At 42.4% G+C, this 18,482-nt stretch overlaps 1 protein-coding gene across 5 annotated transcripts in view; it reads right to left on the bottom strand.

Moving 5' to 3' along the window:
• Cpne4 (copine 4) overlaps nt 1-18,482 on the bottom strand; it is a 475,704-nt gene that overhangs the window by 334,957 nt on the left and 122,265 nt on the right. For all 5 annotated transcript variants that reach the window (NM_001109003.1, XM_039081885.2, XM_039081886.2 and 2 more), the window contains 1 exon segment: nt 4,432-4,612. In NM_001109003.1, the coding sequence (NP_001102473.1) occupies nt 4,432-4,612 (181 nt within the window).

The raw sequence follows: 18,482 nt of genomic DNA, 5'->3' as shown, positions 1-18,482 counted from the left end.
TGGTGTAAATGCAAAGCCCGTGTGTGATGTTCTCGAAAAAGAAAACAAAATAAAATGTCCTATCCTGTATCCCACCAGTTCAATTTTGACAGCATCTCTTCTAGTTACCCATCCAAAAATAATTGAAAAATTGTGTGCACAAAGATGTTCGGTCTGGTATTACTTAAATGAAGGCATTTTAAAAGGCAAGAGATCAGACAGCAGCTTAAGTAAATCTATCTGATAGGATATTATGCAACTCGAAAATTGCATTTTATCAAAATTGTAGAGATGTGGAAAAGGCATATACTGCTAGGCAATAAAATCAGGAAAGAACATTTTACATGCATAAGAATCATGTTAAAATGGAGCCTGAGAGATGGCTCAGAGGGAAGCGGATAGCCTGGCTTCTATTACCAGAAGCCACAGGGTTATGGTGAGAATGAACTTCTGCACTTTGTCCTCTGACCCCGCCACTCGTGTGCTGTTATCACACATATACCCTCATCCTCAACACATGCCAAGTAAAGAAATATTAAAGACGAAATTAGAAAAAGAAAATATGAAATATCAGAATAGGAAAAACGGTGTTCTAAAAAACAACTTACTCCGCAAATTTTCAGAAAGTGATTTGTCTGTACCATGTCATTCCATTTAATTTTGTCTAGCTTAGATTTATTTTTTAAAGGTTCACCAACAAAGTCTACAAGATGGTTGCTTAGAAAGAGAAAAACGTGCTATTATACCTAAAACCCCAGTGATGAAGAATTCAGCTTACAATGCGAGACCTAACTTAGGATCCTAATCTTCCTGTCATTCATTCTCCAGGAATGGATCCCTGGAATGCCATCTACACATGAACAGCCATCAGCACTCCCTTTCAGTGGTTGCTACCACAGGCTTACATGAGTAATATGTTGCCTCTTAAATCTTGTGATAGTTTTCCTACCGCGGAGGGGAAGGCTGTCCTATCTATTCATAAACAGGCAAAAGAGGAGGAGGCAAGTCTGTAGGGCTGATCCTATGAGATTGCGAGTGGGTTGGGTTGACTTGGGATTAGCCAAAAAACACAATACTGGGCAGGTATTTCCTGCCAGGATTAACTGAAGGAGAAAGTCTCTCCCCCAGGGTCAGCAGCATTCTTTAATAGCATCCCAGATGAGAAAGATCCCAGGACAAAGGGGGCTTTTTTCCAACTGCCTACCTTTTCCAACTGCCTAATACTACTGTGTGAATCTCTGTTCTGTTGCTGTGGCTGTCATCTTCTGCTGACAGTGGAACCCAGATTCATTGGTCCTCCAAGGAAGACTGAAGACCAGTGACTCTCCAAGTCCTTTCAGCATCAAACTGGACTGCCACTGTTCCTAAGTTCTCAGCTTCTATTCAGTGTGAAGACAGCCATTGTTAAATCCCGCCTCCCATCACACCTATTATGTAAGCCAATCTGAAATCTCTTTTTAATACATACCCATCCTGTTTGGTTTCTGTTCCTCTAGAGAACACTGACATATACAGTATGCCTTTGCTCATGAGCAAAATTTATATCAGTTTATAATGGCACACACAGAGACAGACCATCGGAGCAGAAGGAACATTATTTGCGAGAAGGAAGAGGGCCATAAGAATTGGGGAAAGGCACTAGAAAGGACCTTGTTGGGGCGTGAATAGGTGCAATGTACAATAATACATAGTGTGGTCATTTGAATAAGAATAACTCCCATAGGCTTACAGATTTGAATGCTGGGTCATTAGACAGGGACTTAGGAGTTATAGCCTTACTATAACTGGAGAAAGTATGGCACTGAAGGTGGGCTTTGGGGCCTCAAATGCTTAAGCCAGGCCCAGTGTCCCACTTTCTTCCTGCTGCCTCCAGATCCAGACGTAGAGCTCTCAGCTCCCTCTCCAGCACCATGTCTGCCTGTGCTCTCCATGCTTAAACCTTTGAGTGTAAGCAAATCTCCACTAAATGCTTTATTTTATAAGAGTTGTCAGAGCCAGAGCATCTCTTCATGGCACTAGAACACTAACTAAGATAGATAGATAGATAGATAGATAGATAGATAGATAGATAGATAGATAGATGATAGATAGATGGATGATAGAAGATAGATGATAGATAGATAGACAGATGATAGATAGATAGATAGATAGATGATAGATAGATAGATAGATAGATAGATGAAAGATAGATGGATGATAGATAGATAGATAGATGAAAGATAGATGGATGATAGATAGATAGATAGATAGATAGATAGATAGATAGATAGATAGATAGATAGATGATAGATAGATAGATAGATGATAGATAGATGATAGATAGATAGATAGATAGATGATAGATAGATAGATGGTAGATAGATGGATGATAGATAGATGATAGATAGATGGATGATAGATAGATGCACACACATGCACACATATATACATGCATGTGTGTGTATGAAAATGCCATAGTATACCTTTATTTTGATCATTAACTAAAAACAATAGTTAAAAATGCTTATTCAAAAAGGGATGCTGAGATGCAACATTTTATTGTTACAAACAATCAACAATAGCAAAGAAAACCCATCCGTAAAACTCAGTCCACAGTATTTCCAGATAACCCGCCAAAGACTGTGCCGGTGCCAACAGTAAGCCTGAAGCAGCAATAAAAACTTCAGGTTGCAGGGCTGCCTGGGCTTAAATATTGCCTTTTCCTCCTATAGGCAGAACAATATTGAAAAAAGCCACTCGCTCCCTGTCTTTTTTTTTCTTTCCTATTCAGACCCTGGAGTCACTAGATCAGTTCACTCAGTCTTTGAGAAGTTGCTGATAAGATGTAACTCCCATTGTTTCAAGTTTCACTCAAAACCATAAATATTGCATGATGCACATCATGTCCGGTAGTCTTCTCTGCTCTTCCCCGAGTACCATCGTGTCTGTATGAGCATTCACCAGCATGAGTTCTAGCCAGTCCAGGGGACATAAAGGGCCTCTCTGCTTTTCCCTACGGCCATCCTTCACCAGGTCACTGACATTCTGGAGTCTCACAGGCAATCGTATAAAAAGATCAATTCCTTCCCCCAAATAGGTGAAATAAAACACCAAGTCCTCTCTTGACAAATTGGAAATGGCCACTCTTGCAAGACTAATGCATAGCAATGCCATTTCATTCATACCCTTACCCAGTGATCCATTGGGATATAGAATTCTTTTATAGCTTGTTGCCTTCCAACACCACTTAAAGCGCTATGAACACATAGGCTCCCAGATCACTCCTTCCTCTCCCCACATCTACCCTCCCAACGTCTCTCTTCACTGTCAAACCCTTCAGGATTTATACACACGCAGGCTTCTCTTTCATTAGTCCTCCACCAACTCAGATTAAAGTTCTACATCCAACATGGAATCCCAGTGCCATGGGACTTAGAATGATCCCTCCAGACCTGCAGTTCCCAACCATCTGAATGCTGCAACCCTTTAACACAGTTCCTCCGTGTTGTGGTAAGCGCCAATCATAAAATTATTTTCATTGCTACTTTATAACTGTAATTTTGCTACTGTTATGAGTCATAATGTAAATAACTGATACGTAGGATATCTGGTGTGCAACTCCTGTGAAAGTGTTGTTCAAGCCCCGTGACCCACAGGCCTTGAGGACTGGGCTCTATTATAGTCAGTGTGCCCCATGTTGCTCTCTCAGACACCTGGTGTTGAGATCCACACCATTCCGTAAAACTTGCGCTGTCCCTCACATCCCTTATAAGTTGAGCCAGGCCAACTCCTTTCCTGCTACTCTGTTAAGAGCTTAATCAGAGGGCTGGCCCCTAGTCTTCGCTCATTCTGAACAACATCCCAGGACCCAGTCCAACTTCTGAGCCAGAGGTTGCCCTCAGTCTGAAGAGCGAGGTCCAGAGACTCCACAGGACTGGCTTGCCTGTTACAGTCACCCTCAACTTCTAATTCAATCTAGAAAAACCTTAGACCCTGTACTAACTCTATCTGACTAGTCAATTCTCTCTTGACATCCCAACCCTGTTCCCTCAGAGCAAGGGGCCTCCCTCCCATCATACCCAGGGGCCTGGTCCTTAATAAATCTAACCTGAAGTCTGCCATGGCTCTGTGGAACTATTCGTTGCAACATTCATCTTGTCACCCCAGCCCGGCCTGGGTTCTGGATGCAAATCTGTTTCTGACCCATTAACATTTTGTCAGTGATTGGAGTATAATACAGAGTGCACTGTGGTTATTGGAAACATGTTGAAAATCCCAGGCCCACAAATTGTCAAAATATTACATATCAAAACATCATGAGATAAACAGAAACATGATTCCATTTAAAGTTTTCTGGAACTTTCTCTTGCTTTACAACAAACATGCTAAAGACAGGAAATTGTTTTGTTTTATTTTGAACAGACCAGCCAGCCAGCCAGGCAGGCTTCTGTCTGGCTCTGTGGACAAGCCTACCTCGAACCACTGCCCGTGGGATTGCATCTTGAGGATGACGCAAGGGTCCGGCTTAGACAGAGCATCTCTGTCGGAAATGCCTTTGCACGCCACACGCAGCTCGACCTTGGTCAGGCAGGGGCTGTTAAAGATCCCCAGCGTGTTGGCAGCCGACTCGTAAATGTTGCTCATCTTCTTCATTCTGTGTTAGAAAATAAAAAGGGGGAAGAGAATGACGCGCCAGTCACTGCGATATTTTTCAAAGGAGGAAGCGACCCCGTGCCCACCCCCATACAGGAAACTGTTCGGCACGCAGATGCGAATGTTTGAAGTCTCTATTATCTCACCTTTCAAAACGACTAGCAATTTCAGTGAAGTAGGCAACAGTCCTCCCTACCACAACCAAAATAAAGCTTCCCAACCAGAGGCTGGCACACTTGGCTGAGAACGCCGGGGTTTCCCGCCTCATTTGCATAGTAAATATTTTCGTCTGTGAAATAAAATTCGTGAGTTGGTGAAACAGACCACAAGACGCAATCCGGAGTTATATTAACTCTAAGCTTTATGCAAATTTTTTTACTGATCTGTCGGCGAATGAATTTTATCACATCCCGTTTATTTTCTTTAATTATTATTGTAGCCTGTTGTGTTTGCCTGCAAGTACAGGAGCATGTCCACCGTGGAGGTCAAAGGACACCTTTGTAGAGTTGGTTTTTTTTTCCCCTTCTACCTGTGTAGTTTCCAGGAATCGAACACCGATCACCAGGCTTGTGTACAATAAGCACCTTCATCTCATTGCCCCCTCAAGTTTTTATGATTTCTTAAAACTCCAACTCTCCTCCTACGTCATGGATCACAGAAGTCCACTGTCTTGTCTCTGAAAGAAATCCAAGTTTCTCGCTTCTAAACTCTGGCTCGTTTTCCCAAGATGGCCTTGGCAAGCCAGCAGCCAAGGGAACCCCAGCATGGGTTTTGCTACCTCAAGTGTCTAAGTTTACTCTTTCCTTCCTTCCTGTCCTCTAGACTCCCATTTACCATATCAGGACTCAAAACTCAAAGGAAAGAATGGGGAAACAAAACAAAAGAATGAACACCCCTCCAAGGTTGCTTCGGAACTCCTGAAACATCAGACGTGAATCTGAACACTGTGGCCTGGTCCAGTTCAACTTGACGTCACATAGCGTTCAGGCGAGAGGTACCCAAAGTCTCCTCCCTCTGAACAGGAGGCCTGTGGAGATGCTGACAGACTCACAGGAATAAAACCCTCACAGCAAGCTCTATGCTTCTAGCTGCAGCTGGAAAACCAGCAATGGCTTCCTGATCTTCATGTGGAGTTGACGTCTTGCAGTAAAATGTCTCCTATAAGATTGTGACAGTTTTTCCCTGTCTCCTCTTCCACCCAAGCATTTCATTTCTTCCCGTTGCTATTGGCATGCTAGTTCAAATGTGCACGCCATACCACCCCTTTCACGGGGTGCTGACTGTACCTAGGCCTTAAACACACATGTGTGTGCATATATGAACAGACACCACATGTGTAGACATGAGCATATAAATACACAGCAGTAAAGTTTTAGTGAGATGCAGGCATAGACATGTTTACTTACTTATTATCTGTGGTTACTTTTACTTCAGTGGCTGTACGTAGTAGCCGAAATAGAGATTGCAGGGCCAACAAAGCCTGAGATATTTACTATTGTAGTCAGAGAATTTGTGCCACTGCATCTCTAAAATGTCAGGTTAAAGTGCGTTTGTGATTGAGGGGAATTGCCATCCTATTTTTTTTCAAAAGTGTTGGAAAATTAGTCCAAGAATGCAACTCTGTCTTCTACTGAATATTAATAAAGACTTTGGGACAGTTGTTTTTTCCATATTAAAAAAGTCGAGTTCTGAGAGGATTGGCTGCTTTCCCGTGTCACAAAATTATTCTCATGGCAAGGCTGGAGCTTCAATGCCAGCTTTCTCTCTCCCACCCTACAACAAGTAAAACCTTCGGTGTAGAAACATCCAAATCTACCAAGTCACAATGAACATGGCAAACATCCTGGACTTGAGTCAGCCCCGCAATCATACTTCCTTCTAGTTCAAAATAACTGATATTCAAATATAGACAACAAGCAGGTTGTAAATCTGCAGCTTACCAAATCATGGTCCCTGTATTTGTACAAATTGTGAGCAAGCGTGAGAGCCAAGGCATGCCTGGATGAAGACCTTGACAAAGCACATGAGGGGGAGAACCACCTCGGATGAGGGTGTCTTGTATAGAGACAGGTTGCTAAGTATTCAGTGGACGTTGCCAGCTTTTAGTAGGTCAGACTCATCCCGAACTCCTGATTCTCCCCGTGCACTCATGGGCTTCTTTCAATCCTCCATTCACTGTGAAACACTGAACAGGACCCCCCCAACCTGTCCTTTAGTAGCACCTACATGGAAAAGATTCCGTAATGAATATAAGAATTAACGTATGTCAAGTGGTTTGTACAATGTTAGGCATATGGTAAATACTCTCAGAGTTTTAGCTATTAGTATCATTGACTTCTTGCAAGAAAGAAATGTCATTCTCCTACTTGGAATCTCTAACATGTCTCCCTAGTGCTTTAAAAACAAAGCACAACTCACTCCTATAAAGTCCTTCTGCCTTTGGAGTTGTGGTGGTTTAATTGAGACTGGTTTACAGCTTCAGAGGTTCAGTCCATTGTCATCATGGCAGGAAACATATCAATGTCCAGGCAGGTATGACGCTGGAGGGGCTGAGAATTCTACATCTTCAACCAAAGGAAGCCAGGAACAGACTCTTCTCAGGCAGCTAAAAGGAGGGTCTCAAAGCCCACCCTCACCATGATACACTGTGTCAAGGCCACACCTCCTCCAACAAGGCCACACCTCCTACTAGTGCCACTTGCTGGGCCAAGCATATTCAAACCACCACAGAAGCTCACATTATCTGGGCATACCTTCCTCTAAAAGCTCACAGCCACTTCTCAAATCAGCAGCTCACAAGGGAAGCTATAAGCACGAGTTACTGTTTCTCATAAGTTCACAGAGCAAGAAGAAAATGGTGGCGCCCGCTCTGATAAATTTATTTAACTGCAGTCTCAGCTTCCAGGTCAGGTCGTTTATCCTCAAGACAGTGGTCTTTCTATAGCAGCAGCTGGCTCCTAGGAACCACATATTCCATAAAAAAATCATCTCTTGTTCTGTATGACAGATGATCACATGTCCTATGTGTGCTGCATGAGAGGTCTGACGGGACCTGCACAAGTTCTACAGAACAGGTAGCTCCACAAATTCATCTTCCCTGGTTTTTTCATTTACAGATTACGACAGTGCTTTCCCCCCACATGTACCTTGCTGCCCCATGGATTCAAGCAGTAACAAATAATTTCAACTACACACTTCCATAAATGCAAAGAAAACCTCTGATTGAATGTACAATTGTGAAGATAAGAAACTACAATGATGGGGGAGGATCAGAGGTGCCACATCTGCTCTTGATTTGAGGTTCCCATCAGCCAACTTAGCTGATTTTAAATGGTAGCAATCTAGTCATCTGTGCCCAAAAATGTCCTAAAGCAACAGAAAATTATCAGGTGTTTTTTTTCCCAATAATTAGTAGTGATCGAGTAGCAGTTTTCTACAATATTGATACATTCCATCCTCCAGGTAAGCTCATTCAGATAAGAAAGAAGCAACTCGAAATAGCTTCAGGAAGTCCCTGGAACAGATGAGACTCACTAGGCTCCGCCCTCCGCAGAATATATAAATAGAAAATACTGCTACAAGTCACTCTCAGACAGAACAAGCTGTGAACGTTCTCTGACAAGTCTAGCCTCTTAAAAGAAGCAAAGACCAGCCAAACTGCCCAGAAGAAACAAAGACCAAATGAGCCACCTGGAAATGACGTGCTATGACCCATTGACCTGCCTGCAGGTTGTGCAGTGGACTCCAGCTTTTGTGAGTTGTTGCCCACGTTGGGATGGTCCTCGGTGATGCAGCTGTCATTAAGTCATTTCTGTTCTTGTAAGTAACCTTAATAAAACTCACTGATCTACCAACTTGCACTTTGGTCTCTATTGGTCTGCCTATCTGTGACGACATGTGTCTATTGTGTTTCCCTAGGAAAAGTCTGTCATACAACATGGTATAGTTTAAATTAAGGGTATGCCATGTACTGAAATATTATATAACAACAGTAAATAAATCTACTAATTAATTAATTAAGTAAATTTATCAATTATTTTATCTTACCAGGGTCTCATGCAGTTCATATTGGCCTCAAATTCTCTATTTAGCCATGAATGACCTTGAACTCCCTATCCTCTTGCCTCAACCAAAAGGATAGGCTTACCAGCATCCCCCATAATGCTTGGTTTATACAGTGCTTGGAATCATACCCAGGGCTTCATGGAGGCTGGGAAAACACTCTATTAACTAAGCTACAACACTAGGTGCAACAACAGTGAAATTAAGCAATTTATAAATGAATAAACGTTTTGTACATGGTCAGAATTTTATTAATATCTAGCCCACAGTTTCATGGTTCACACTTTTGTAATCTTTTAAGCAACATGAGAGAAACACAGCAGATCTGGACAAAGTAGAGCTGAGTGAGGGATGGCAGAATAAAAGCCCTGAAGATCATTCTAGCACCAATATGATGGCTGTACCGACAGAGAGAATTATCATCGGGCCCGTCATTGTCCATTGTTCCACTGTCGGCTGAGTCTTCCTGCTTCTGCTCGGGGTCCTCAAGGTATGACACTCACTGACTGCTAATGCTCGCGGTTGGCAAGCGTTCTGCAGTGTTTGACTAGAGAAAAAGAGTTAAAGGGAAAAGAGAATGCACAGCATATTTCTTCCCAGCTCCTGCCTGGGTCCCAACCAGGGGGCACAGCTTTGATCAGGTCTTGGTCCTCACTGCTGTTTCTCTCCTTGCTCTTATAGACTCATGGGTTAACAATGCTTTCTTACCAATGGCATCAGCTGCATATGTCGCAGAGAATGGCCTTGTTGGGCACCAATGGAAGGAGAAGCTCTTGGTCCTGCCAAGGTTGGACCCCCAATGTAGAGGAATGTCAGGGGATGGGAAGGAGGAGTGGATGGGGAGGAAAACACCCTTATAGAAAAAGGGGAGAGGGATGGGATAAGGGGCTTATGTCCGGGAAACCGGGAAAGGGAATAACATTTGAAATGTAGATTTAAAAATATCCAATAAAAGGGAAAAGAGGCAGACTTCATAGAACACAGCAGGAAAGGGAAATGCATGTTTACTTGTCAAACTGAACAGAGAAGAGAGAGACTAAGCATTCTCCAGGAGAAGGGCAGCTGTGAGCCACTAGAAGCAACACTTATTACTACAGGGAATGAGTACATTAACTGGATAAAGAGGTCCAAGCAGAGTGTCCACAGAGTATTTTTCACCACAGAGATGAGTCTCAGAATGAGTGTCTTTTGGTTCCCTTGACTCTGGACACATCCCCAGGACTCTGCCCGACCCGACTAATCTTTAATTTCCTGTTCTTCTCACTGTGGTAGAAACTAAGGTGCCCACTTCCTTATATTCACAAACTTCCTCATTTTCTCTCCTTGAGTGTGGGTGGGACCTGTGGGTTTATTCACCTTTAAAATATGACAAAGTACATCTGTTTAATGATTTTTCTACATTAATGACACCATCTCGATCCCTTGCTGGCTTTGATGAAGTGGTCATGTTAGGAAGGCAAAGAACCAAAAGTAGCCTTCATCTGACAGCTAATAGGAAACTGAGTCCCTTAGGCTCAAGGATATGAATTTTGCAAACAAGTTTATGAGCATGGAAGTGTATCATTTCCAAATCAAAATTTAGATGAGATAGTATCCCTGGATGATACTCAAGTTATAGTCTCACAAGACCCTGAAACAATGAACACAACTGACTCATGACCAAAGGCCTAGGCCATAGTGACTACTAGAACACAGGTCTGTACCTTTACATCTGATCCCATATCCTGAATCAAACCATTCTGCCTCCCAGCGCTCTCTCTCTCTCTCTCTCTCTCTCTCTCTCTCTCTCTCTCTCTCTCCCTCCCTCCCTCCCTCCCTCCCTCCCTCCCTCTCTCTCCCTCTCTCCCTCTCTCCCTCTCTCCCTCTCTCCCTTTCTCTCTCTCTCTAAGAGTTAAAAAAGCATTTTGTGCTGTGACTGTCAGTTTATGGTACCTGGCTCTCCCATACTCCCTGTCATACATGCTATGCTGAACTAAATCACATGATGTGAGATTTCACACTACCCTACACTGTCTCTTCCTTCACTCTAGGGATTTGTCTAAGACTCCCCAGAGAGACTTCTTGAGGCTCCCCTGGCCTTCCCAGTCACCTCACATAGAATGACTATCTCCCTCTCTCCCTCTCCCTATCCCTGACTGATTCTCACCATTAATGAGACTCCTCATCAGTCAGAGCCTTGACGCCCTCCCATTCTAATAAACCTCATTGAAGGGAATCGTGTCAGCTTCCTTTGAAGACTGACTAGTGCTGTTATTTTATGTCTAGTAATAATTATGCTCTGTGTATGGTAATATTGTTATGCAGTAACAGATAACTAAAATGAAAGATTAGCAAAGCACTCTAGGATGTTTATGTGCATGTGTATGCATGTATACATGGTGTGTACATGCATGATTTTGGAGTCAAGAACTATATTTTATACCTTCCAGCATCCATGATAGTATTCAACCCCACCTTCTTTCTGGGATATTGGGGACAAGATAGAAATGTGTGAGTATTAATAACAAGGTCCCAAATTTTCAGTTCTTCTCAGAGTCTCTGTTTTATGTCTCTACCCATGCTCAAATGAAAGCCTCAGTCAAATATAATGGACTATGTGACTATATCAATACCCAAGCCTGCTCAGAGTAAGCCGCAACCCTGACCTTGACTCTGGAGATGGGACAGAGGCCAGGAAGGCAGATTGTTTGGCCTGGGCCCAGCTGAAGCTCACTGTTGAAAGGTGATCACAAAGTGTAACTCTGTCAATGAGTGATCAGCTTCCCCCATGGTCCTGGATAAGTGGAATAAACAAGTAATTTCACACTCTGTTAGAGACCGGGATTAATATGGCCAGATTATCAATACATTTTCCATGGCCTATTTAAATCCTCTTTGTTGCCTTTCGTACAACACCCCGGTTATGTCTGCTCAGGATAATTTTGATGGAAGCTGACTTTTGGACAATTTTAGAAGTAAATTATAATTGTCCTTTCACTCCGATAATTTAAGGTATAAAAAAAGACCACTTCAGCATATCCACACTCTCTTACAGGACAGACTGATCCAGAAACTTAATTAGTTTCTGCATGAGTTGCAAACAACACCAAGACAATAGAGAGCTCAGGAGGGAAGGAAATCAGCTGGAGTTCACAGGGGAACCAACTGAGCAGAGTTTGTCCCAAGACCATTAAGAATAAGTGCTTAATCACTGTACTGCTTGCCATGGCATTAGTCAGACTTTTCAGTATCTCAGCAAATTCAAGGAAGGCAGGAATGCTGGATGTCTCCACCATGCAACCTTTCGATCTTAATCCAAGGACTATAGGAAGTACCTTCTAGGACTCTAGCTCCGTGTTGGAATGAACTGGACGCCATGAACATCTATACATTCAACTATGAACTCAGAGATCAGCCAAGTCAATAATACATCTGTTCTCAACCATAAGCAGAAAGCACTTTGTAGGACCCTGTAGGAGGCAGTGGTTTGAATAAGATGAGGAATCCATCTGTCTGAAGTTTCCATTCTGAACAGTGATTCTCAGACATAACCTGACCATCAATGTTAAAGGAGCTTGCCTCCATGGCTGCTGATTTCAATTTGATATTCACCCCTACATGATGGAAGGAGAAAACCAAATTTCAAAGCCAACAGTTCCCCTATCCAACCACAAGCACATGCCCACGTGTATGCATGCACACCACACAGACAGATACACACACACTGAAATACCTATATAATTATATATATATATATATATATATATACATATATATATATATATATAATTTAATTGTAGGGTCTGGGCCATGGCTTGGTCACTAAAGTACTTGTTGTACAAACATGATGCCCTCAGTTTGATCCCCTAGAGCCCATGTAGAAAGGCCAAGCATGGTGATAAACACTTGTAATTCCAGTAACAGTACTAGGGAATCGTACTCAAAAGGATACTTAGAATTTGTTAGTCAACCAGTTGACTTATCACCAAGCTCCAGGTTCACTGAGAGACCTTGTCTCAAAAAATGAGGCAGAGAGTGACTGAGGAAGGCACTTGTCAACCTCTGCACTCCATACATGTACACGCAAATGCCCATACACATGCACACAAATGTGCTTCGATTTCTATCCACCACCACCAGCAATACCACCATCATCATCACCAGTTTCCCGTCTCCCATGTCCCCTTTCTCCTCTCCCCTCTCCACTCTCTCTCCAAACCATGCATCTATTCAAAGCAAAGCAAACAGCTTCCGAAGTTGTTTCTCTTGATATGCATCATTCACACAGGCAGTATCCACTTGCACGGGTGTGGGCATGCCTCTCCCATCAGAAGATGAATGTTTGAACCCATGTCCCATAGTTCACTAGCTGTGTGATCTTGAGCAATTCACTTGAAGCTGGGCCTCCAATTTATCATCTTTTAGATAAAGGTAGTAACAATTCCACTTTGCAGTCTTCAGAGTTTAATGAATGGACGCACATAGAGTTCTCAGCAGAGTACCTGGGCCTCGGGGATTATTTTAATATCTAATAGGATTACCGTTGACTTTAATCACACCACTAAGCCCGTGTAACATTTATCAAACCCTTACATATTTGCCGAGCATCGAGCAATTAACATCATCCGATCATCAGAATAATGCTGTGCTGGTTTCTGTATAAGAGGCCCATTTCCCAGGGAAGAAAACACATTTTAGAACAAGATCAACACTACACACAGCTACTTGGCCATGAAGCAATAAGGCCACTCAGATGTAGTAAGCCCAGCAACCATTCAGGGCCACAGTCTGTGTCTTCACCTACTCGGTTCTATGGCCACTCAGAGGGCTAGCTGTTTAGGATGCTTCAAAGAAATAGGGAATTATAACCACATATATCCCAACATTCTTATGACTCACGGTCTCCTTGAATGTCATGTGTCATCTAACTTCCCCAACCTCTGTCTCTTCTCTAAGTTTCTGAGTTTTTTTTAAAGGTTGGCAAATAGCTATAAAAATCAGAAACTTGGGGCTGGGAGATGGCTCCATGGTTAAGGGCACTTGCTGCTCTTACAGAGGTCTCAGGCTCAATTCCCAGCACCCACATGCTAACTCCCAACTATCTATAACTCCAGCTCCACAGGACCCAATGACCTCTTCTGGCTTCTTTAGGCACTACACACACATGGTGTGAAGACATACATGCAGGCCAAAGGAAAAAAACTCATATCAATAAATAAATCTTTTAAAACATTTAAAAGTCAGAGACTGTAAAAACAATGCATGATAGTGCTATAGTTAAAATCCCCAAACACTTCATGAGAGTTTTAGATTTGATAAATATTTTCAACAGAGTAGCAGGAAACAAAGTCAACATTCAAAAAAGAAGTAGCTTTATTATTTACCACCAATGAACCTATTATGAAGGAAATCAGGGACTAAATCACATTCAAAAAGGCTCCGAAAGGATCTATCATCAAGGATAACCAAGATCGTGAGGTATCTATATGATGAAAATATAAAGCAATAAGGAAGGAAACTGCAGGCTCCTCTAGCTGTGGGAAAGATAACCTGGGCTCACAGACTTCAGAGCTAGTATTGCCGAAATGGCCATATTGCCTAAGTGATATACATAGTCAATCTAACCTCCATCAGGACCCCAAAACCATTCGTCACAAAACAAAACAAAACAAAGTCCTAAATCTATACAGAAACTTGAAAGGTCCCAAATAGTCAAATAGAGTGAAATTGTCATTTTAAATAGGGGGAAGTAGTGGTGAACCAAGGAATAAACCCAAGAAACCACAAACATTTAATTCTTGACAGAAATGTCAAACATATCTGTTGGAGAAAGCAAGAGTCTCTTTTGGCAAAGGGTGATGAGAACGGAGGATACCAGTACCCGGAAGACTGCAACAAGACTCTTACTCTTACCTTGCCTGGACATCAACTCAAAAATAGACCAAAGGAATGCTAAGAGGATGACTAGAGGAAAACGCTTCCAGGTTCAGATGTGGGCAATGATTTCCTGAATAGAACTCCAGAGGTTAGCAAGTAGCAGCAAGGGGTGACAGATGGGGTCACATCAGACTGACTTGTCTGTGGAGAAGAGGAGATGACTGAGCATTGAAGAAAAGCCATAGCCAGGGGAAAACACAAGGTCCAACAGGGGTTTCATATCTCAAATACGTAAAAAACAAATAAACAAAAAACACTCTTTAAAATGTCAAAATAAGTAATCTGAGGCTGGGGGTCAGGGTTAAGAGCACTGACTACTCTCCTGGAGGACCCAGGTTCAATTCCCGGCAGGCACATGGCAGCTCACAACTATCAGTTACTCCAGTTCTGGGAGGTGCAATATCTTCTGGCCTCTGTCAGCATCAAGCATGCTTGTGGTGCACAGAAACCAGCAATCCAATTAACGAATGGAAAATAAATCCAACAAATACTTCTCAAAACAAGAAGAATAAACAGCCAATGCATACAGGGAAAAATGTTCAACACATTAAGCCATCATGGGAAAGCAAATCAGAAATACATGGGTAATCTGGTTCACCACAGTCAAAATTGCTGTCTTGGACAGGAAAGTGAGGAAAGAGGCTTAAACGTTGTTGGTATGAGTGTGAACTGGTTTAACCACTGTGGAAGTCAATATGAAGGTTCTGAAAGCATAAAAGGAAGAAGGGGAAGGAGGGAAGGAGGGAAGGAGGGAAGGAGGGAGGGAGGAAGGGAGGAAGGTAAGAAAGAAATGAAGAAAGACAGAGGAAAAAGAAAGGGAGAAAAGAAGGAAGAGAGAGACACAGAGAGAGAGGGAGAAAGAGACAGTGAGAGAAACAGAGAAGGAAAGGAAGAGAAACAGAGACACACACACAGAGAGAGAGAGAGAGAGAGAGAGAGAGAGAGAGAGAGAGAGAGAGAGAGAGAGGAAATGATAAAGATGACCCAGCGATATTACCCATGGTACATACAAAAGTCACATTACATAGAGACATCTGTGCATCCATGTTTATTGTGACAGCTACTCACAATAGCCAAGCCATGGAACCAACCTCAACTCTTATCAAGGTATAAAAGAAGATATGATTTATACACCCAACTGAGTGTTAGTCAGGCACAAAGAACTAGGCATGATCATATTCAATCAAATAAGCCAGACTCAGAAAGAGTCTGGAAGGAAACTGTGACGTTTTTTCTTATAGGTGGAATGTAGGGGCAGGAGTAAAATAGAGTGGAGACAACTGGGGAAGAAGAAGGAGAGAGCTGGGGGACAAAGAAAGGACGATAAAGGGATAAATCAGAGGACAACAAGTATGCATGAAGACATCACAGCAAAACAAAGTATAATATACAATTGAAATACGATGATGAGACTCTCTGAGAGGGGAAAAATTCTTGCTTTTCTGGCCACCACTATTAACTATATAAATAATCAGTGATAAATATGGTATGCTGATAATAAGTGATAAAAATGAACTATCTCATTTTGTCATTGACACACTCCTTTGAGATAGGCGCTATCGAACATCTTCCACAGATGTGAATAACGAGGCTCAAGACAGGTAGTTCCCTTCCAGTCCATCACCACAGCTGGCACCTGCCCAAGCCAAGAATGGAACTCATGCCTCATAGATCCCGAAACTCATATTTTGTTTTGTTTTTATATGAAACGGTTAGTCATTTTCTTAACAATTTCTGCATCATAAAGGTAGCTTCTGGTGCTGTTTACGTATTAACAAATCTTCAAGGTGTGGCACATGTGCTCCTGACACAGTGATTGAACAGTCCATAAGATGTATTTTGGGGGCTGGAGAGATGACTCAGAGGGTAAGAGCATACACCGGCTACTCTTGTAGAAGACCTGGGTCTGATTTCCAGCAAGTGTGTGGCAGCCAACGACTGTCTGTCCATTCCAGAGGAGCCAACGCCCTCTTCCAGCCTCCAGTGGCACTGTACGCACACAGTACACAGACACACATGCATGCAGGACACCAATATGCGTTCAAATATATTTAAATGTTTTAATTCGTTCTTCTTCTATCCATTGAGTCCCAAGGCAACTCAAGTCAATCCTCAGCCACACTTTCAGCAGCGCTAACAAACCGAGGGGTCTGAGAATATTATCTATTAGCTATAATTATCCTAAATACTAAGCGCACAGTAAATTAGAGGTAGAAAAGCTGCAATGCCCAAGAAATGTGGAAGTGCAAGCCAAGCCACGTGAGTCACACAAGGACATGGTTTTAATAAGTAGCAAGCAAGACGGCCTGTGTACACAAATTGACAATATGAAAATCGTTATGGGCATTCCAAATTGACAGTATGCATATATGATTTTTTTCTGGTGTGTGCTATACCCACGTGATCCTTGTAGAGAAAACCGTTTTATTTTTAGCTGTTTCCTGAACTTCCTGGTGGGAAGCAGTAGAGACCAAGGAGAAACACAGATTCCTATCCCTAAAAAACAGGATTCCTGGGGAAGTGTGCAGAAGGAATCTGATGTGCTGATGCTCTCTGGGTTCATAATTTTGGCTCTAACAGTGAGTCATCCAGATGAGACTTTTCTAGAAAGCAATTATGTCCACTGTATCACATTCATATTAATTTTGTAGCGCTTAAATGTCAGCCACTCTTAGGAGAACAAGCTGCACGTATAAATTTAACCAGATAATTATAAAGGCTGACAGAAACTTTTTAAAAGTAAAATTTCAACTAAACACCGAGGGAAATAACATGAATGAATGTCTCCCTCCCTGCTGCAGCCCCTCCCTTCATATTGTGTCAAAAAGCAAGCCTATTTCCAGAATCGAGAGGCGGGGGAAGCAAATTCCAGTGATGTTTCATTCTTGTGGCTTTAAAATCATTTCCTCCTGTTTCTCAGGCAACTAAACTTACCCAGTAGGAAGATCAGACCGCAGCCTTCTTTTGTTCCGTTCCTTTCCCTTTTTAATATAATCATACGCTGGGTCTTTCTACAAATGTCATGTTAACAGGAAGCTGGGGGCTCAGGAAAAAAATGGATTTGAGACTTCTAGTCTCAAACATGAGATACACTCAAGGGGAAAAAAAAAGAGCAAGATTATTTCTGTATTCAAGAAGAGATGTTACAGACAGCAGAGGAAGCCAGAAGCCAATTTCCTTGAAAAGCTGCAACTTCTGGGTCTTATTCAGCTCCTGCTCTTTCTTGCTTAGGACCTGCTTTGACTGCTTTGAAATAGATCCTAGTTTCAAGGAGCTTTCGCTTGGTAGGCAGAGCGCAACATGGACCATTTAGGGAAAGAAGAAACTGGGGAGATTTTTTTCTTGATACAGAAAGAAATGCCTTTTGAGTATACAGAACAGTTGTTTGGGGCCACCCCACCAAAATGCATGTGATCACCTGAGCCTATGCAGATGGATATAGGGCTACCAGCTATGGGTGGCTGGAGGGCAGCTAGTACAGCTGAAGAAAGAGTTTCTTAATTTATGTCATCTTAAGTTTAAATTACCACCTGTGACTGGTGACTACATCAGATATGTGTAGTGCTTAGCATTTGGGGCCGCAATTGGTTTCTCTCTCTCTCCCTTTCTCTCTTCCTTCCTTTCTTTTTTCCTTTGTGTAAGTAGGACTCATGTGAGACACCATTGTTCCATTATTTGGTGTAAATCAGATTCAGAAATTCTAAAAGACACAGGCAAAGCTTGGTTCTTCCTGCTACCGTATCTACTCTTGATTGCCTATAGGTCCTACAGGGAGATAGCTACATAGGAAAACCTCACCTGATTAACTCACAGTGGTTGGAACATGGACATGGACGGGCCAGCTCATGCGCAAAGGACTAGGAACCATACTGAAATGAATCTCCTTGGACCGT

The sequence above is a fragment of the Rattus norvegicus genome, chromosome 8 (genome assembly GCF_036323735.1).
Source record: "Rattus norvegicus strain BN/NHsdMcwi chromosome 8, GRCr8, whole genome shotgun sequence".
Lineage (NCBI taxonomy): Eukaryota > Metazoa > Chordata > Mammalia > Rodentia > Muridae > Rattus > Rattus norvegicus.
Note: the sequence above shows the minus strand (reverse complement) of the source record. Positions and strands in the feature narration are given on the sequence as shown.